This window comes from Calliphora vicina, chromosome 5 (genome assembly GCF_958450345.1).
Source record: "Calliphora vicina chromosome 5, idCalVici1.1, whole genome shotgun sequence".
In the NCBI taxonomy this organism is placed as follows: domain Eukaryota; kingdom Metazoa; phylum Arthropoda; class Insecta; order Diptera; family Calliphoridae; genus Calliphora; species Calliphora vicina.
This window is the reverse complement of record NC_088784.1, coordinates 8,135,524-8,158,256: the sequence shown is the minus strand read 5'-3', so window position 1 is coordinate 8,158,256 and position 22,733 is coordinate 8,135,524. Positions and strand designations below refer to the sequence as shown.

The window sequence follows — 22,733 nt, the reverse complement described above, 5'->3', positions numbered from 1 at the left end:
CCATTTTATCAATTTTTAATAGCATCCGAGCCGGAAGAATTCCCGTTATATTGATATATGAATCATTTATGTATGTAAGTTAATTGGGGGCTACGGAAAGTCGATTTCAGAATACAGACGGACCGACGGACATGGCTATATCGACTTCGCTATCTATAAGGATCCAGAATATATATACTTTGTGGGGTGGCAAATTAAAAATTTAGAAATTAAAAAAGGAATGACAAACTTATATATACACTAGCCACTCATAGCGAAGGGTATAATAAAAACTGACATACTTTACAAAGGTAACATGATCAAAAAAAAAAAAAAATTAAATAATACTTGGGTTAAAAGTTTTAATGAAAAACGTGTGTTAAGAATTTTTCGATCTCAGTCCTTAATCGTTAATTTTGTTAACGTAGACTTTATTGTTTTCTTTTTTTAAATTAAAATAATTTTATTTCGAATTTTATCAATTTCAATTTTCTCAATTTCAATTTGAATTTTCTCAATTTTAAATGGAAACTCCCAATTTCATAGAAATCATAGAGAAAATATACATAGAGCGGAAACTAGAAAAAAACTCAAACAAATAAATTACTCAAAAAAGTTACACACAGAAAGAATTATTGCTAAAATATTTTCAAACAATCGGCTGTCTGAAACTAGTTTTATTTTTTATAAATATTTTTATAGATTCTATTAATGTTTTTGTTTGATTTATATTTTAATACAACACTTGGGATAAAACAACAAAACAAGTATTTAAATAAAGGTGTTTGTTGTTATCATGCGCATCTTACTCACATTCGGTAATTTCGTTTGTACGTGTGTTTTTTATTTTTGCTGATATAATTCTCATTTGGTCAAAACTATTTTTTAAATAAGTAGTTTTGTTTTGTCAAAATCTTTGAAAATTATGTGAATTGTTTATGTTTATTATTATGTTTATGTTATGAATTTTTCTTCTTTACTTTTCTATTTTCTTTCATTATTTTCTTATTTGTAGTATTTTTGTTATTTATGTACCTATTTTTGTTTTCTGAAATTTTTATTTTTACCAAATTTTTTAATTGGTTCAATACCAATTTTGTTTAAAAACATTTTTTTGGATCAGACAAAAATTTGACTGTTTTAAACAAATTTTTGTTTGAATTGTGTTGTAAATTCAAACAACTTTTTTATTTAATATCATATTTTTTTAATTGAAAAAATATTGTTTTTTTTTTCAATTAAATTTTTGCAAAATTTCTTGTTTGAATTTACAAATTTTGTGATAGGTCCTAATTAGAGTGTCCAAAAAAACCGGCAAATTTAAAAAACCGGTTTCCGGTTTAACCGAAAAAGTTTATTTTTGACAAAACCGGTTTTGATTATTGTCTTTTAAAAAAAACTGTTAAACGGTTTCGGTTTTTGTCTTCAAAAAAACCGGTTTATATTAAATTTTAAAGCTCTATCTTTATGCAAATATTTTATATCTTTTACGAAATATTGTCAAATGCTATAATTTTCTATAAATAAATTAATATTTTTAAAAATGGTATCAAAGATTTTCATAAATATGTTTGAATGTGCTTTAGAAAATATATTTCATTAAAACCGGTTAACCGTCTTACCAAATCGGTTTTTCAAAAAACCGAAAAGTTAAAAAAACCGAAACCGTTGGTGTTTACAAAGATGAAAAAACCGGTTGACCGGTTTTCGGTTTCGGTTCTGAATGCTCTAGTCCTAATTCAAACAAATTTTTGTCTGATAGTGCAAATTTCTTGATTTAATCAGAAATTTAATTCTTTCTGTGCACATACGAGTGTTGTTTTTGTTTTCCCATAGTTTTTTTTACTAATACATTCTCACCACTTACGTTTCTGACAACTGAGTTAGGTCTTCGACAGGAGATTTTCCGCTCTATGTGTATTCTCTATGGTTGAAATTCTCAATTTTAATTGGAATTTTCTCAATTTAAAACTGATATTCTAAATATTATTTGGAATTATCTCAATTTAAATTGGAAGTTATCAATTTTATTTGGAATTTTCTCAATTTAAAATGAGAATTCTCAATTTCATATGGAATTTTGCCAATTTCAGTGGAAAATGGTGTAGTCGTTTAGAATATTCATATATATTACCAAATTTTTTCGAAAGAACCCAATGTGTGTTAGTTTTAAATATTTAAATTTCATCACTCCATGTAATTTGTTATCTTTAGTTTTGAATACCTAGGACAAACATAAGAAAATATAAGTAATAAAATTACATATTTGTTGGATCATCTACTAAAGTACTTGTTGCAGTATTTCTGGAAATGTTACTGAACTTTAAACAGTAAATGACCTAAAGGAAACGAAATAAATCAAATAACTAATGACGTTGTAAATGAATGCCTAACACAACCCAATAGTAATGACAAATTATCTAAAACTAATCTATCATTAATTTACTAATAAGTACTTAATACATAATTACACAGTGACCAAACCACCTAGACACATGACCCAAGAATACTCATTAGATCCCAAAACAAAATCAATCCAAAACTCACCATGAAACGGTCAACACGTTGGATGATTGTCATTGTTTATTATACATCACAACTATTGGGAATGGTGGCCTTTACCTACAACTATGATACGGGCAAATTGAAGACAACTTTTCTCAGCACATTCTACAGCTCTATGGTGAGCATGCTGATGTTTAGTTCGGTAACACTAATATTTCGTATACAATGGAAACCCAGAAATGCCAATGGTCCGGAATTACATTTCAAAATCACAGCCTTAATGTGTTTGATACGCATAGTAGCCATAATAATGACGGTGCTATTGAATTGGTCCAGACGCAAGGAATTCATTAGAACCATAAAAGCTTTCCAACATGCACGTGACAGATTATTAAAAAACTCTAAAATGTCGGAAAAAGTGCTGAAGAATTTCGAAAAATCTATAAGAACAAAGTTTTATTGGGGTTTAATATCAAACATAATAATATTTGTGAATTCCTATGATATTCTTCGGGGTATTTTTGATATTGATTCGCCCATAATAATAACGGGTTTGGGTACTATGGCCACTGTGCTGAATCTTATAATGACCCACTACTTTTTCGCTTTACTAAATGTCAATGCTCTGTTGGCCGTCATCAATGAAGAGGTTAAGCAAATATTGAATACCTCCTCGGTGCTGTTTAAGCTACAACGTTTGAAACGCATAAAACCGGGGGCCTTTGTAACGGCTTGTTGCAAATTGTCGGATAAATTGGATGAACTGGCCATTAATCAATATAATTTACAGAATATAGGAGTACGTGTCAATCGCATGTATGATTTGCAGGGTGTTTGTGTTGTGCTGACTTTGTATATGAATAATATCAGTGTCATTTACATGTCCTATATGGTGGTGCAGCATGAAGAGTTGTCACAGGAGTATGGTACTATCACGTTTATGGTAATTATACCAATAGCATTATTTTTCTACTACATGGATTTACATATATTCATGGTGAATATGCTAAATTTTGGAGACTATGTGGAGAAGACCGCGTATTTGTTGAAAAATCGTCAACCCTGGTTGCCGACATTGGACGAGAGGTTTGAGAAGAGTGTGAGTAAATTGGAAATTTTGTGTTATTAGTTAAAATAAAATTGCACATAAGAATGGATGTATCAAAAATTAGCACTATTTTGCAAATTCACCACTTTCTCTCACCCTTTCACTGTTTTCATATCAAAAGTTATCATTTGTTCTTATAATATGTCGTCAAGGATTTCTTTGGTATTTCTTAATGGATAGAAGACTTTAATTCTAATAAATAGATCTTCGATTAGACCCAGACAAAAGTCTTGGTTTAATCAGACTTGCACAACTTCCAGAACTTGGCAAATGATAAAAGCGCAGAAACTGATTCGCTACAAAAAAGGCGATGTCTTCTCCGGGACAGTAACATCTTTTGGTCATTCGTTACAAGAGTAAATTGTTTTTTTTTTATTCCGATTCTTTTGAAGGTAGCAATTCTCACTTTGCGGAAACCACTGTCTGAACTCGAAAAAGTTTTACTGACTTTGCCAATTTCCAATTTTTCTATCCCTTTCCCATACAATAATCAAAATACATAAGTATTTGTTTGTGAGTTGATTTCATCGATGTAGTCAAATCTCTCCATCTCTTTCTTAAGGTTTGGAAACAAGAAATAGTCACTGGAGGCTAAATCCGGTGAATAGAGTGAATAAGGGAGCAATTTGTTGCCCAATTAATTGTTTTTTTTACCATGAAAACTGCACATGCATGCACCCTTTCATGCTCCCGATAGTGATTCAACTCGGCATCCATCTTGTGGAAAGCTTTCTCATACCCAAGTGACCATTCAAAATTGAAACCACTGAGCCATGTGAAATACCTATAGCTTCTACAAACTCTCGCACTTTCAATCTCCTATTGGCCAACACCATATGGTGAAAACTTTCGGCATCTTCCGTGCTTGTATGGCCGGCCACAACGAAATTCCATTTTATTACCATTGAAAATGATGGTGCAGAGTTCCCATTGAATTTATCCAGCATAGCTTTGGTTTGACTGATAGTTTTTCTCCCCAAAAAATAATGCTTAATTCAATTCAGTTTTTACATTTTCTCAACAAGTCACGTGGTAGTCTGCTATCAAGCACAAAATTTTGATAGGTCACAACTGACATATTCCTTTTGACAGGAGCAGTATTGCCCTTTCAATTCAGAGGCGAGAAATTCAAGAAGTCACGTAATTATTGACCCACGCTCTATATTATTTCGAGTTCGAAATCCCCAGCGCCTGATGTCAAACCAGCGATGGTCTCGAATAAAAACTCTTCGACACTAGCTTGTCCATTACCTAACTTTCTATAGTGAGGGCGATTTCCTGGCTGTAACGCATAAAAAGGGAGAGGATAATAACTCGTCCAATAGTAATTTGTTATGCACTTTTAAATGTTATGGAATGAGATTTTAACCATTTTGTTAAATATCTCATTCCATCCACCGTTTTGACAAAAGTTTAATTAGAATACTGTGCGAATCGCCGTATCAATCTTAATATTGCAATTTGACACAGAAACTCGCTTCATCTGTATTTATGGGAGTCGCAAATATTATGCAATCAATATTAACAAAATGCATTGTAAAGTCCGTTTAGCTAAACACTTTCTTCAAGTGTCCAAAAAATTCAAATGCATCGGTTTTCTGAAACTTCACTCCATCTGATCTCCTTACTATTTAGGCCTCCTAGGTTAGGTTCACAGCTCCATTGATTGTACCCTTTGTGTTGCCTGAGGAAGAGAGAGTAAACGAAGTGGGAAAGCTGTAAGTTAAGTGAGAATAGAGTTAGAAAGAGAAAATCTAGATAGAAGTTGTAGAAGTTAGAGGAGAGAAGAATTCAAAAAGCGCAGATCATCGTGCGACAATTACGTTGCCACTATGAGGTTCCATTTGTATGCACGGTTTTATTAAACACCTGCTTTTCCTAGTAATTCCTTCCCGGATAATTCGGAGAGATTGCTAAAGAATCGTTCGTCTAAAAGCATGGCACGCTGATCTCCCTGTGGCGGACAATTGCAAAAGAAGTGTAAGATGGTCTCTATCTCCTCCTCAGCCCAAGTCTTGCAGCATGAGTACCGAAAGTAGAATGCACGGTAGTACGACGCGTCTTGCCTTTGTTTGGACAATGGCACATATGAAGACTATTTCATGCTACATATGAAGTCTATTTCATTTTCCGACGTCGTGGCTCCTATTTGTTATCCAACCGAATATGGAATAGAACTCTCATGTAGGGGCAGCTGGTTCAAAGTATATTTTGGAGCTTCTAGGCCACGTATAGGAGATGGTGAAGGCGCTTATTGCTGACAGTAGGATATCTAACTCATTGATTCACTGTGGGCTGTGTTTCACTGTTCTATTGGTACTACAATGGCATGTGTTCTGTGGAAATTGGGGAACTTATTCCTGAAACCCTCTTAATTTTAACTAATATACGTTTTTCATCAAGTATTCATCCCTTTGCAGTTGGCCTCACAACACACTACAGGCATAATTCGTTCTTTAGCTATACTATCAGCATATGCGAAAGTATTTCCTCTCAATGTAGGAAAGTTCAAGTCGAATGTCCACAAACATTACTCCCTGTTTCCTCGCTCCTATAACTTGCTGGTCCAAGAAGAAAAAATACATTTTCAAATTATGAATGACGTTGCAAATGTATGACATAACAGAACTGAGTAGTAACGGCAAATAATCTAAAATCAATCTATAATTAATTTACCAAACCATCAACCATCTAGCTACATGACCGAATTCACATTAGCTGCAATAATCAATTCAATTTGAAAAATACCATGAAGCGGTCAACACGTTGGATGATTCTCCTCGTACATTACATATCTCAACTACTGGGCATAGTGGCCTTTTCCTACAACTATGATACGGGTAAATTAAAAACAACTTTCGCCATCACTTTATACAGCAGCCTGGTAAGTGTGCTGATGTTTAGTTCGGTGGCTTTACTGTTTCGTATACAGTGGAAGCCTAGAAATGCCAATGGTCCTGAATTGCATTTCAAAATCACTGCCTTAATGTGTTTGATACGCATAGTAGCCGTTTTAATTACGGTGCTGTTGAATTGGTCTAAACGCCAGGAGTTTATAAGAAGCATAAGAGATTTTCAACGTTTGCGACATAATCTGTTGCAGAAATTTGTAATGTCTTCAAAAGTACAGCAGTATTTCGAGAAATCTATAAGATCCAAGTTTTATTGGGGTTTGATATCGAATATTATGATATTTGTTGGTTCATATGACATATTAAGGGGCATTTTTGATCTCGAGTCGCCCATAATTATAACGGGTTTGGGAGCTATGTCCACTGTTTTGAATGTCATAATGACCCATTACTTTTTCGCTTTACTAAATGTCAATGCTCTTTTGGCAGTTGTCAATGAGGAGGTCAAGAGAATATTAAATACCTCCTCACAGCTGTTTAAGCTACAACGTTTGAAACAAATTAAACCGGGTGCCTTAATAACGACATGTTGCCAGTTGGCCGATGAATTGGATGTGTTGGCCATTAATCATTATAAATTACAACTTTTAGGAGAACGTGTCAATCGTTTGTATGGTTTGCAGGGTTCTTGTGTAATGTTGACTTTATACATGAATAATATCAGTGTTATTTATATGACCTATATGATAGTGCAGCATGAGGATTTGTCGCAGCAGTTGGGCATATTATGGACTGTGATAATTTTAAGCATATTATTGTTTTTCTTTTATAAGGATTTGTATTTATTTACATTAAACATGCTGAATTTTGGTGATTATGTGCAGAAAACGGCGGGTTTGTTGAAAAGTCGTCAACCCTGGCTGCCAACATTGGATGAGAGATTTGAGAAGAGTGTGAGTAGTATGGAAAATAATCAGTCGATCAGTTAATAAGACAAATTTATTTTCCACTTTACATCCAAAAAAATCATAAAACACTTATAAAAATTTCAATGTAGGGCATGCACGATTCACCTTCACCTTTTTACTATTCCTGTCATGAATGACATCATGCACTTAATTGTTGACATATCACTTAGCAAGTCATTTCTTTTAAATAATAATACTAACATTCGTATTCGTTGTTGTTCTTTTTATATATTTCTTTGCAGTTAAAAGACTTTTCCGTACAATTGGCTTTATTTCCTTTAGAAATGAAATTGCTGGGTTTATTTCAATTTAATCGTTCCATGTCATTTGCCACCTTCGGTTCCACCATATCGAATGCCATTGTTTTAATGCAATACGATTATAAATATAGTAAAAATTAAAAAAATCACTTTTGTGTAAATTAAAGTAGAAATGCTGCTGCACCTTAAACAAATTGTAAGTTTATTAGAAAAACATTAAATTATTTTCTTTTTTACATTTTAAAAAGCTAAATAAAACAATAATTACTGTCATTTTAAAAGTCAAGCCCTGCAGTTTTTCTAGCTTTGTTTTTTTTTTATTTGTATTTCCTGTTCAGCAGGCACGTCATTTGCTTATTGACCCATTTCATTACTTGGTGTTTTTTACAATAAGTAAAAGTAAAATTTGTTTGAAATAAAAATATTAAGCATTTGTGCATGCCTTTGCATGCCATCTTTAATAATATAAAATTATTTATATTTAAACTCACCTTAAAGTTAAATTAAAAAAAAATACCTGCATGTATGTAGGTAAGTTTATAATAAAAATCATTGCAAATTCCATTAGAAAGATTACTTTTTTCTAAGGGGTGTCTTTTAAAGGTTGTTTGTAAAATAAAGTTGTGTGTAAAAATAATGAATTTCAAGGATATAAAGAAGATAATATGGTTTATTATTTAATTAGAAGCATAAAATTGGCAAACATTTTGTGAGTTTCACTTCATTATTTAAAACAAAATTGTCTACCGTTTCGAAACGGTTACAGTAAAGCAAATTTTTATTATTTCGGTAACGAAATTAATTTAATAATTTAGTTATTAATAAAATTTTCCAAAAAAATAATACATTTTTGGTGAAAAATTAATTTTACGATATTTGAAAATTTTACGATACTCGAAAATTGTACGATTTACAAAGTTTACGATAAACTATATACTATATAAACTATCTATTTGAGCATTACAAATTTTAGAACATTTTGCGATATTTGAAAGATATAAGAATTTGAAAATTTTACGATATTTGAAATGTTCAAATTACCTTTTTTACAAAATTATACAATATTTGAACATTTTATGAAAATTTACGATAATTTTTTAATTTTACGATATTTATAAATATTATTTTATTAAAACAAAAGTTTACAATATTTGTACATTTTAACAAAATTTTACCATAATTTATTAATTTATAAATTTTATGATATTGGAAAAATAAAATGTTTTTTGAAAATGAAAAACGATATTTTGAAGATTTAATATAGTTTCATTTATAAATTTTACAATTGGGGTATTCACATGGTCTGCCATTAGTCATATTGTCATAATGTCCTAATATATTATAATACTTGTTGTTGTGTTTTAAACAAAAAAATTTATTATTTTATGACAAAACAATAAACATAGTTCAAATAGTGTTATTAGTTTAGAACTTTTTTGTTTGAAACACAACAAAAATTTGATTAAACTATCAAAATATATTAGGACATTATGACAATATGACCAAATAGTAGACCGTGTGAATACCCCAAATATGTATTTGAAATTTTTAAGATATTTAAAAATTATACGATTTCAAAATTTTACGATACTTAAAAATTTTACGGTATTTGAGAAAAGGAAAAACATTTTTTGGTGGAACGCGAAATTTTAAGATATTTCAAATATTTAATAATATTAGACCATTTAACAGTCTTAAAAAATTTTTCGATATCAAAATTTTATTTTGAATTTAAAAAATTTTATTGTGTGTATTTGAACAGTTTTCGATGTTTGAAAAATTTAAGAAATTTTAAAAGTTTCTGATATTTGAATGTTTTTTATCCAAAGATATTAGAGAATTTTACGATATTTGAAAAATTTATAAAAAAAAAATGTTTGTGGAAAACGAAAGTTTACGATATTTGAAAATCTTACGAATAAATTTTTGCGATATTTCAAAATTATTTATAATATTCCTAAAATTGTACGATATTAGTAATATTTAAGATATTTGAAAATTTTACGATATTTTAAAATGTTAAAATATTTTAACGAAATTTAAACATTTTTACGATATATGAACATTTTTACGATATTTGAACATTTTTACGATATTTGAAATTTGATGATATTTTAAATATTTTACGATATTTGAAAACTTTTCGGTGTTTGGAAAATTTTTTTTACGATATTTGAAAAATTTTTGATATTTTTTAATAAATTTACGATATTTGAAAAATTTTAAAAAGATGTTTATAGAAAATGAAAGTTTACGATATTTAGACATTTTTACGATAGTTGAAAATATTACGATATTTTTAAAATATTTTAAAATATTTTAAAATATTAATAAAGAAATGTTAAAAGATGTATGTGGGTCAAAGAGTGGCTCACAAAAAGAATATTTCTTTTACAAAAATGAATATTGGCGCTAATTGTCTTCTTTGATTGCCGCACTAGAACACAATAAATATTGTTGTATTTTTAACTTTTTTATTGGTGCATGTTGCCTATCAAGCATTCACATGATTGCCGCACCAGTGTTGCATTTGATTGGGCCAAATAAGCACAATATTGTTGTGGTTTGACATATGAGCCAATAAGTTGTGAAATCACACGATTGACGTATAAAATAGACCAATAATTGGTGCATAGCGGCAATCGTGTGATCCTACCTTAAAATAAAGTTGTGTTTAAAAATAATGGATTTCAAGGATATAAAGAAGATAAAATGTTTTATTTTTTAATTAGCAGCATTAAATTTGCAAACACTTTTTGAGTTTCACTTCATTATTCAAATCAAAAGCAAATTTTTATAATTTCGGTAACAAAATTTATTTAATAATTTCGTTATTAATAAAATTTTCAAAAAAAAAAAAATACATTTTTAGTGAAAAATTAATTTTATGATATTTGAAAATTTTACGATACTCAAAAATTGTACGATTTACAAAGTTTACGATAAACTATCTATTTGAGCATTAAAAATTTTAGAACATTTTGCGATATTTGAAAGATATAAGAATTTGAAAATTTTACGATATTTGAAATGTTCAAATTACTTTTTTATGGAAAACGAAATTATACAATATTTGAACATTTTATGAAAATTTACGATAATTTTTTAATTTTACGATATTTATAAATATTATTTTATTAAAACAAAAGTTTACGATATTTGTAAATTTTAAGAAAATTTTACCATAATTTATTATTTTCACAATACTTATAAATTTTATGATATTGGAAAAATAAAATGTTTTTTTTTTGAAAATGAAAAACGATATTTTGAAGATTTAATATAGTTTCATTTATAAATTTTACAATTGGGGTATTCACATGGTCTGCTATTAGTCATATTGTCATAATGTCCTAATATATTATAATACTTGTTGTTGTGTTTTAAACAAAAAAAAGTATTATTTTATGACAAAACAATAAACATAGTTCAAATAGTGTTATTAGTTTAGAACTTTTTTGTTTGAAACACAACAAAAATTTGATTAAACTATCAAAATATATTAGGACATTATTACAATATGACCAAATAGTAGACCGTGTGAATACCCTAAATATGTATTTGAAATTTTTACGATATTTAAAAATTATACGATTTCAAAATTTTACGTTACTTAAAAATTTTACGGTATTTGAGAAAAGGAAAAACATTTTTTGGTGGAACGCGAAATTTTAAGATATTTCAAATATTTAATAATATTATACCATTTTACAGTCTTAAAAAATTTTTCAATATCAAAATTGAATTTTGAATTTAAAAAATTTTATTGTGTGTATTTAACAGTTTTCGATGTTTGAAAAATTTAAGAAATTTTAAAAGTTTCTGATATTTGAATGTTTTTTATCCAAAGATATTAGAGAATTTTACGATATTTGAAAAATTTACAAAAAAAAAATGCTTGTGGAAAACGAAATTTTACGATATTTGAAAATCTTACGAATAAATTTTTTCGATATTTAAAAATTTTGCAATATTTGAAAATTATTTATAATATTCCTAAAATTTTACGATATTTGTAACATTTAAGATATTTGAAAATTTTACGATATATTAAAATGTTAAAATATTTTAACGAAATTTAAACATTTTTACGATATTTGAAATTTGATGATATTTTACGATATTTGAAAACTTTTCGGTGTTTGGAAATTTTTTTTTACGATATTTGAAAAATTTTAGATATTTTTTAATAAATTTACGATATTTGAAAAATTTTAAAAAGATGTTTATAGAAAATGAAAGTTTACGATATTTAGACATTTTTACGATAGTTGAAAATATTACGATATTTTTAAAATATTTTACGATATCAGAATTTGTATATGAAGTTCAAAATTTTACGACTTTTGAAAAGTTTTCGATAGAATTTTTGCGATCTTTGAACGATTTAAGATATTTGGAAAAATTACGAAATTTGAAAAATCTTAAAAAAATGTTTGTGGGGAACGAAATTTTATGATATTTGGAAATTTTTAAGAAAATTGAAAATGTTACGATATTTTGAAATTTTTAAGACAATTGAAAATTTTACGATATTTGATATTTTTAAGATATTTCACAAAACAAAAAATTTTGCGATATTTGAAAAAAAAATTTTGGAAAACGAAATTTTACGATATTTCAAATACATATAGATATTTGAAAATTTTACGATATCAATATTATGTTATTAATGGTAAATTTTACAATATTTAAAATTTCAGTTCAATATCTCAGAAATTTATTGACCGATGTTTTAAAATTTTACGATAATTGAAAAGTTTTCGATATTTAAAACTTTCATGTTATGTATTTGAAAAATTAAAAAAAATTTTTTTTTGTGGAATACGAAATTTTGTAATATTTCATAATTTTCTAAATGGAAATTATTACGATATTTCAAACACGATATTTGAAGAATTTACGATATCAACTTTTTGTTATATTTTAAAAATTTTAGATATGTATTTGAAAATTTTACGATATTTGAAAATTTTATAAAATATTTGGTCAATTCACAAGGTCTCTTATCATATCATATTGTCATAATGTCCTAATATTTCACAATGGTTTATATTGCTTTTCAAGAAAAAAATGTCCTAAAATAATACTACTCCGTATGCTATGTTTATTGTGTTATCGTAACCAACCAGCAGAGATCAGCAGACGCCGAATGCCTAAGAGTAGGTTAAGCCGAGCCGAGTCATCATATATTAGGACATTATCAAAATATGACTGATAAGAGACCTTGTGAATTGACTAATTGTAATGTATTCAACATTTTACGATAATTGAAAAATTTAAGATAATTAAAAATTTTACTATATTTGAAAACATTTCAAAATTTAACTATATTTGAAAATTATTAATGGACAATTTTGCTATATATAAAATTCGTTTTCAATTTCTAAAATCTCAGACATTTATGGATCGATTTTTTACTGATTTTCAATACAAAAAATACTCTAAGGTATATCTGAGATATAAAGAAACAAAATTGGGGTCCCCAAGATATCCGGGCAGCGGGAAAGTTGATTTCAAACAATATAGACATCGGATTATTTCGGCAAAGATATTTTAGTTAGTTCTCTCTTTACCACATCTTATAATAAATTTGATCTTGATCTGCTATCAAGATTTACTATGTATGTATCAATGAAAATTAAAAAATAACACTTTGTTTAATATTTAAAAATTATTTAATAAACATTCAATTTAGTGTTTAAACTGAAGTTAGTGTTTATGCACCAGTTAAAGTCTATGTCACTCTTAATAATTAGCACTCATGACACGCTTGGGTAATTAAATGCAGTAGCTAATGTCTTTGGAAAAACCATCCAAGATTTTAAAAGAAAATGTTCTGTCACTTGTTTAGCTAAAGTAAAAGAAAACAGTTGTGTTAAGAAAGAAACATAAATATAAAGAAAAATGTCATTTAACGGCTTGTATTATCCCGCATATACAGCAGGCTTTGGCTCAAAGCCCAGATTTCAATCCACACATCCATTTCGTCATCTAATAGCAGCGGGCTCGAATATGAATAATCAATGGTCTGGAGCTACTGATCAATCGGGTTATGGGTAAGTTTAAATTTATTAAATAAAAATAATTATTTATAAAACAAATGTCTTTATTAATAGTGGGGATCCCTCCGACTATGATTATAATTCGGGTCCTTCGGCACATGTGCCCAGTGGTGGCAGTTATTCTTATCAAGCTGCCACCGGTACTGGCTATGGGCCGCCTGCTGCACCTGCTATACATCCTCCCCCTAAATCAGCTTTAGGAGGTGGTGGTGGTGGCGGCAAAAAGGGTATTTTTGGCGGAAATGCTGACAGAAAGAGTTCTTCGACTATGTCGGCTGTGACCTTGTTGTCATTTTTATTTTTCATTAATCTTTTGCAAGGTTGCATCAAAGATCATATGGATGCTATGAATCCCACGGTAATGGTTATGACTACCAATGTTATACGTAATCGTTTTAATAAAATGGGTGAAATGAATTCTAGAGAACAAAGTCCTAGTTATAGCTCGAATGCAGCTAATATAGTAGTGAATCCAGCAGATTTAGTAGCAGCTGCAGCTCAGTTACCCTCAAAAGCACAGTCAACCGGGCCTTCAGTTAATTTGCAATCACCCTATAGCAATAATCCGGCTACATATAATAAACCTTTAGAGCAAAACATACCGGTAGTATCATATCCAGCACAACAGCAGCCTGCTCCACAATATATGCACAATAACCCAGAACCTGAGGTGCCCATAAGTTATGCAAAACCCTCCTATGATCCACATAAACCGGATCCATATGAACATATGACACATTTACCGCCTCCCCAGCAACCTGCTTACTCGTACAACAATCACACTTTGGTGGCTCAACCTCCACCCTACAAACTGCCACCCTTGGAACAACACTACAACTATCATCATACCGAATATAATGCCCAACCTCCACCCCAACCCTCCATAATTATACCACAATATAGCCAATCGCAAAATCCATTTTATGAACAACAACATCCTGAATATAATGCCCAACCACCACCCCAACCCTCCATAATTATACCACAATATAGCAACTCTCAAAATCCATTTTATGAACATCAACATCCTGCTACTTCCAAACCCTATAATGATGAAGCAATTCCTCAATATGGCGGTCCACAAAATGAGTATAATTTTCGTCAAAAACATGAAATGCCTGTGCAACAAAATTCACCAGCTTCCTCGTCTCCTAATAATCCATATCCCTGGTCTTCAAATATGCAGTCCGGTTCGGTGGTATCAGGACCCTTTCGTCGGGCTTCCATTATGGCTGTGTCTCCGAAAACAAAATGGATTACGGTACCAGCTAAAATTACTGATCGTACACATTTCGATGAGCATGTGGATGAAGCGGAAGAGGTGATGGAACATCATGATGATCGTGATGTTTTTCGTAGCAGATTTAATTGAAATTTGAGAAAAGTATTTGAAATAAATATTACTGGAATGTTTAAATTAATTTATTTTGAATAAAAATGTACTGTCTTATAAACGGAATAATAAAATCAGTGGTGGATTTGAACAAACAGTTTTTATTTGTTTTAATTTTCTTATTAATTTTCAAATGAATCAATTTAGCAAAGCTATTTTAGTGTGATCTCCTGACAAGTATTTTATTTAGACCGGCAAACTTTGATCATTATAAAAGTCCTTCAAAAATTTATTAATTCCTTAAGCGGGTTTTGGCTTTTGTTGTGATTATTTCCACTACTTTTGCTCTTGCTACAATTTTCCAAATAATTTCTAATAAATTGTTCATATTGTCCAAATGAATTCATTTAGCTAAAATAAATTGTTAACTCATCAGGCCAAAATTACTCAGACACACGCCTATACATGGGATTCATTCATAACTGTAAAGGACAAGGCTTGCCAGTTTTGGGGATTTGTCGCCAAAATTGGGGATTATAGAATGCTTTTTACAAGAAAGACTCTTTACAAGAAACTTTATTTATGTGATAACAACAAATTTTATATAAAACGTTTGAAAGTTAATTTAAGAGCGTAATTTTAAAAACAAACATTTTAGTTTGTTTAATAAAAACAAGTAAGAGAGCTGTTTCGGCTGTGCTGAATCTTATCATACTTCAAAATAAAAATTTTAAATATTTTTAGGTAAACAAAATTTAATTTTTTTTCCAAAGTGGTTTCTTTTATTTTTTTCGAATTGTTGTTTTTAAATTTTTAATTTTTTTTTTAAATTTAAAAAAAAAATTTTTTTGGTGAAAAAAAAAATTCGGATTAAAAACTATTTTTTCCGATTTGACCCATTGTAGGTCCAACTTACTATAGTCTTATATACGTCGTGGCAAAGGTCTTTGAAATATCTATCATTAGATATCCATATTGTCTATATTAATGTCTTAGTAATCCAGATATAGGTTAAAAATCGAGTTTGTCCTGGTTTTTTCCTCATATTTAAGCCATTTGTGGACCGATTTTGCTGATTTTAAATAGGAAACTTCTCGAAAGCATGTCTGACAGAATTATTGAAGATTCGGATACCGAAGATATATGGGGTCTTCAGAAATAACTGTAGAGGTAACGGTATTTACGATTATGTCGGTAACGGTATTTTAGTGGTAACTGGAATTGCAGTTATTTCGGTAACGGTAATTGTGCTGAAAGGCTAGATTAATGATAGCTTTGATAAAAAACCATATTAAAGAATTTGTGGGGATATTTTGAATTTTGTTTGGGGACATCGAATTAAAATTATCTAGCAATCCTGGTAAAGAAAAAATAATTTTTCATTGTTTTTGTTTGTTTGTTTGTTTTTTTTTTCTCACTCATATTTTTTATTATTACGAATTTGATGTAAAGCAAGAAACCTACAAATCATGTTGATGTCACGCATGGGAAAGTCAAGATATTTACGCAAATTTTTTGTTGGTATTAGGGGGACAAGCAATTACTTTGAACAGCCTTCTTTTAATACCTCCGTTAGAGACGTAAGAAATTTTGTAATTTTTCCTGCGATTAGAAGGGATTTATTGACAAATTTGCTGAATGCTTGAAATACATAGTGTTGGTGGTTTTTGTATTTCACTCATTATATCCTTGACCTATTTTTTTGATTGAAATTACTACTTGGGTTTTTTGCTACTTTTGCTGTAGTTGTTTCTATTTTGGGGTTTTTATTTGTTTTTAACTGTTGGTTGTTTTTCGGACACCACGTGAGAGTATTGTTTTTGGTCTAAATATTTTTGTGAGTTGGTTTTTGTGTGAAGATTTTGTGTTTTTGTCGTGCTAGTTATTTAACAATAACAATTAATGTTAGCTGTTTGTGGTTATTTTTAAAAGAAATATAAAATATGTCCCAAAATTTGAATTTGATTTGGAATTGAAAATTCAATATTCACACAAATATGCAGAAAACAGGATATGCATAGGAAAAGAACTCTCTTCCAAAGACAATTTTCTATAAGAAAACTGTCTTCCAAAGAAACTTTTCTTATATAAAACAGTCTTTGGAAGACAGTTTTCTTATAGAAAATTGTCTTTGGAAGACAGTTTTCTTATAGAAAAGTGGCTTTGGAAGACAGTTTTCTTATAGAAAAGTGGCTTTGGAAGACAGTTTTCTTATAGAAAAGTGGCTTTGGAAGACAGTTTTCTTATAGAAAAGTGGCTTTGGAAGACAGTTTTCTTTTAGAAAAGTGTCTTTGGAAGACAGTTTTCTTATAGAAAAGTGTCTTTGGAAGACAGTTTTCTTATAGAAAAGTGTCTTTGGAAGACAGTTTTCTTATAGAAAAGTGTCTTTGGAAGACAGTTTTCTTATAGAAAAGTGTCTTTGGAAGACAGTTTTCTTATAGAAAAGTGTCTTTGGAAGACAGTTTTCTTATAGAAAAGTGTCTTTGGAAGACAGTTTTCTTATAGAAAAGTGTCTTTGGAAGACAGTTTTCTTATAGAAAAGTGTCTTTGGAAGACAGTTTTCTTATAGAAAAGTGTCTTTGGAAGACAGTTTTCTTATAGAAAAGTGTCTTTGGAAGACAGTTTTCTTATAGAAAAGTGTCTTTGGAAGACAGTTTTCTTATAGAAAAGTGTCTTTGGAAGACAGTTTTCTTATAGAAAAGTGTCTTTGGAAGACAGTTTTCTTATAGAAAAGTGTCTTTGGAAGACAGTTTTCTTATAGAAAAGTGTCTTTGGAAGACAGTTTTCTTATAGAAAAGTGTCTTTGGAAGACAGTTTTCTTATAGAAAAGTGTCTTTGGAAGACAGTTTTCTTATAGAAAACAGTCTTTGGAAGACAGTTTTCTTATAGAAAACAGTCTTTGGAAGACAGTTTTCTTATAGAAAACAGTCTTTGGAAGACAGTTTTCTTATAGAAAACAGTCTTTGGAAGACAGTTTTCTTATAGAAAACAGTCTTTGGAAGACAGTTTTCTTATAGAAAACAGTCTTTGGAAGACAGTTTTCTTATAGAAAACAGTCTTTGGAAGACAGTTTTCTTATAGAAAACAGTCTTTGGAAGACAGTTTTCTTATAGAAAACAGTCTTTGGAAGACAGTTTTCTTATAGAAAACAGTCTTTGGAAGACAGTTTTCTTATAGAAAACAGTCTTTGGAAGACAGTTTTCTTATAGAAAACAGTCTTTGGAAGACAGTTTTCTTATAGAAAACAGTCTTTGGAAGACAGTTTTCTTATAGAAAACAGTCTTTGGAAGACAGTTTTCTTATAGAAAACAGTCTTTGGAATACAGTTTTCTTATAGAAAACAGTCTTTGGAATACAGTTTTCTTATAGAAAACAGTCTTTGGAAGACAGTTTTCTTATAGAAAACTGTCTTTGTAAGACTGGTTTCTTATAGAAAACTGTCTTTGTAAGACTGGTTTCTTATAGAAAACTGTCTTTGTAAGACTGGTTTCTTATAGAAAACTGTCTTTGTAAGACTGGTTTCTTATAGAAAACTGTCTTTGTAAGACTGGTTTCTTATAGAAAACTGTCTTTGTAAGACTGGTTTCTTATAGAAAACTGTCTTTGTAAGACTGGTTTCTTATAGAAAACTGTCTTTGTAAGACTGGTTTCTTATAGAAAACTGTCTTTGTAAGACTGGTTTCTTATAGAAAACTGTCTTTGTAAGACTGATTTCTTATAGAAAACTGTCTTTGTAAGACTGGTTTCTTATAGAAAACTGTCTTTGTAAGACTGGTTTCTTATAGAAAACTGTCTTTGTAAGACTGGTTTCTTATAGAAAACTGTCTTTGTAAGACTGGTTTCTTATAGAAAACTGTCTTTGTAAGACTGGTTTCTTATAGAAAACTGTCTTTGTAAGACTGGTTTCTTATAGAAAACTGTCTTTGTAAGACTGGTTTCTTATAGAAAACTGTCTTTGTAAGACTGGTTTCTTATAGAAAACTGTCTTTGTAAGACTGGTTTCTTATAGAAAACTGTCTTTGTAAGACTGGTTTCTTATAGAAAACTGTCTTTGTAAGACTGGTTTCTTATAGAAAACTGTCTTTGTAAGACTGGTTTCTTATAGAAAACTGTCTTTGTAAGACTGGTTTCTTATAGAAAACTGTCTTTGTAAGACTGGTTTCTTATAGAAAACTGTCTTTGTAAGACTGGTTTCTTATAGAAAACTGTCTTTGTAAGACTAGTTTCTTATAGAAAACTGTCTTTGTAAGACTGGTTTCTTATAGAAAACTGTCTTTGTAAGACTGGTTTCTTATAGAAAACTGTCTTTGTAAGACTGGTTTCTTATAGAAAACTGTCTTTGTAAGACTGGTTTCTTATAGAAAACTGTCTTTGTAAGACTGGTTTCTTATAGAAAACTGTCTTTGTAAGACTGGTTTCTTATAGAAAACTGTCTTTGTAAGACTGGTTTCTTATAGAAAACTGTCTTTGTAAGACTGGTTTCTTATAGAAAACTGTCTTTGTAAGACTGGTTTCTTATAGAAAACTGTCTTTGTAAGACTGGTTTCTTATAGAAAACTGTCTTTGTAAGACTGGTTTCTTATAGAAAACTGTCTTTGTGAGACTGGACAGTTTTCTTATAGAAAACTGTCTTTGTAAGACTGGACAGTTTTCTTATAGAAAACTTTCTTTGTAAGACTGTTTTCTTATGTAAGACTGTTTTCTTATAGAAAACAGTTTTTTTTTTTCAAATTAATAGAAAAGTATTAATAATATGTTTAAAATCTCTTATCTAAAAATCCAAAGCTTATCTAAACAGCATTATTATTCATGTAATAATCCAATTTTAAGTTGTGTGACTGGATTTTACAATCAACAGTCGTCATATTTTGCTGGAAAAAAATCTCAATTGAAAAACCTTTAGTAAGAGATTGCTGTTTTATGGCAAAAATATATAGAAGCCAACCATTAAAAACAATTCAAAATATTTTATACAAATATTGGACGGGCATTACCTACATACAAAATAATAAAATTGTTTAAACACACACACTCTTTCTAAATATGAAAACAGTCCAAAGTTTTCATGTCCAAGGCGAATTTATGTCAACCGGAAGTAGGTTTACTGACCCACGTTTTTCACGTATTATACTAACACAACTACTAACAGCTACTATAACACTAATACTACAACACGAAAACGCTCACACATGACATCAACAGTGGTCTATATAGAAAGAAATTTAAATAAACCTGAAGCGTTAACCGTGCAAGGAATTTAACTGAGGCACTAATAATAAAAAAGTGTATATAGAGGTGTATAAGTTGAATAAGTATGAATGGATGGATGTGTGTGAGTAAAAACAACAACGTAAGCCCTATATATGAGTTTACAACAAAGGCAATCTGAAAAGTTCTTTAAAAATCTTGAATCTAGATTTATATCAGTGGTATGCATTCATGTTGTTCAGGTTACGAAGATTTTCGTCAATTTACGTACACAACCCTAATGTAAACAATAGATAATAGAGCGCAAAAATACAATTATGCATGTCATTAATTTTTTACCCATATATGCACACAACTTAAGTCCCTCTATTTGCCTACTACCAATTTATATTATTATTTTACCAGCTTCGGACCAAACTTTTTGTGCAAAATTAAAAAAAAAACTACGAAAATTTAAATTTGTTATTTTGGGTATTGTGGGATTTTCAAATTAAATGTCGTTGTCTACTTAATTTAATTAGAAAGAAGCTTTTCCTATTGTTGTTGTTTAAAAACTTATCCGTCTGCCTTCGTATTCACAAACCATTGAATGAGTTTCTTTCAAATGTAAGTATGCAAAATGTGTGTGTGTTGGTATAGAAAAATCCACAAAAATTTGTGTTAGCAAAGTATTAAGTCCCTGTTTTTTGACCATAATTGTTTTAGCAAGAAAATCAGTTTTAGTTTCTTAATAGACGGCAAATGCAACGGATCGATTTTGGCAAATAATAAAACACGGTGAAAAAGTGAAAAAAAAATAAATGAAAAAAAATGCTTAAAATAAAAGTTTATACTAGAAATTTAGCTATAAAATTTAAAAATAACGTGTTTAAATAATAAAATTAAATTTGTGTGTATAAAAATAAATATGAAAAGGCTAAAAGCATAAAAAATATTAATAAAGCTAATAATAAAAATAAGCTGACACCTGAAAAGGTCTAAAAATTAAAATTAAAAGCAAATTGATGCTAAATTCTTGTAAAATATAAAAATGTATGTGAAAATGTTTTAATAAAACAAAAGTTTATATGTATTTCTTTAATGCATTTAATCGGTCAAAATGTCGGCTTAAAATGTTTGCATTTTATTGATATTACACTCAAAATAAAATATTAATATAATTGAATACCTTTCCAATAGTTTTTGCAAGTGATTTTATGGAACATTTTTGGGAGAAATTTTGGACATAACATCTTCTGGTCAAAAGTCCAATTGTTTTAAACATTTTAATACCATTCAATAAGTAAGCATACTGAAACTAAGTTGGCCGAAAATCAAAATATTGGTAATTGTGGGCGTGGCATGCTGTTAAAAACAAATATTATAACTTTTACAATTTGAAAGGCGAAAGGGTCCTCTTTAACCCCATATATACTTTTTTATCTGTCTGGGCCGGTCTATAGAACACTTTTTCCATTTGAATAAAAATATTCCCAACATTCAAGAAACTTTCCTATATCAATTCGATCACAGCAACAACTTACAAAAGTCGATACCATTCAAAAAGTGAAATGGTATCGACGCTAGTCCAGTGAAAACAAAACGGATTCTTAAAAGTATTCCATCGCCAAGCGTTAAAAAACAATTCTCAAATGAAGAGGCATTAGCATTATTTTTGGATTTGAAGTTAACAAAACAGCAATATACTCAGCTCAGATTTCGTATGATTAAAAAAGGCTTAAATATCTATCCATCATATCATCATATAACTGCTGCTAAGAAGGACTATTGCTACTAAGGAACACTATTAAAATCACACCGGTTTCAAAATCTACTTAATCATACAGCCCAACGCTTGCTAATGTCATTTAAAGGAAATGATTTGAAGAAATATGGAAAAAGCAAGTTGAGATGGTTCTTCTGGACAAAAACGATGCTATGTTCAGGACGAATTTCTCAAATAGGTCAACCAAAACAAGGATCAAGCACTACGAATGATGGGAACATAGCAAGAAGGTTTTTTTCAGAAAAATAGGTGTTGATATAAATCTTATTTCAATATTTAAAACAGTTATCGATGTACTTGTGTGCAATGAACAAATTGATGCTAGAAAATTTTATGATTATGCGAAATAAACTGCACGAATATATACAACCATATATTCATGGAGAAATATGTATGTCTGCAACAGATCACAAAATCCTTTATCATGGATAAGATGTCATTAAGCCTCATTTACAGAGAGCCTCAAAAGCGTGTAAACACCACAAATTATTTGATTTTTTTTTAAAATAATGAAAATTTTAAAATCTATCCATCGATTACAATTTAAAACTTTCGGTTTGTTGTAGATTGAGCTGAATAATACTTTCAGTTCTGAAAAAAAAAAAGATTTAAGTTGGATTATAATGATTCTCTAGTGTTTACCCACTTTTGAGGCTCTGTGTAGTACCCCTCGGAAATCTATCAGAAGAA

General features: G+C 29.5%; 3 protein-coding genes across 3 annotated transcripts; all 3 read left to right on the top strand.

Moving 5' to 3' along the window:
* The first annotated feature begins 2,527 nt into the window (after positions 1-2,527).
* On the top strand, positions 2,528-3,613 carry LOC135959863 (putative gustatory receptor 59d). The gene has a single exon (XM_065510962.1). The coding sequence runs from the start codon at positions 2,528-2,530 to the stop codon at positions 3,611-3,613; it is 1,086 nt and encodes a 361-aa protein (XP_065367034.1).
* Positions 3,614-6,341: 2,728 nt separating this feature from the next.
* LOC135959860 (putative gustatory receptor 59d) lies at positions 6,342-7,813 on the top strand. The gene is made up of 2 exons (XM_065510959.1): positions 6,342-7,397; positions 7,655-7,813. The coding sequence occupies exons 1-2, from the start codon at positions 6,342-6,344 to the stop codon at positions 7,811-7,813; spliced, it is 1,215 nt and encodes a 404-aa protein (XP_065367031.1).
* A 5,766-nt stretch (positions 7,814-13,579) lies between these two features.
* LOC135959859 (uncharacterized) lies at positions 13,580-15,123 on the top strand. Its single transcript, XM_065510958.1, has 2 exons — positions 13,580-13,731; positions 13,792-15,123. The coding sequence occupies exons 1-2, from the start codon at positions 13,580-13,582 to the stop codon at positions 15,107-15,109; spliced, it is 1,470 nt and encodes a 489-aa protein (XP_065367030.1). The 3' UTR covers positions 15,110-15,123.
* The last annotated feature ends 7,610 nt before the right edge of the window (positions 15,124-22,733 follow it).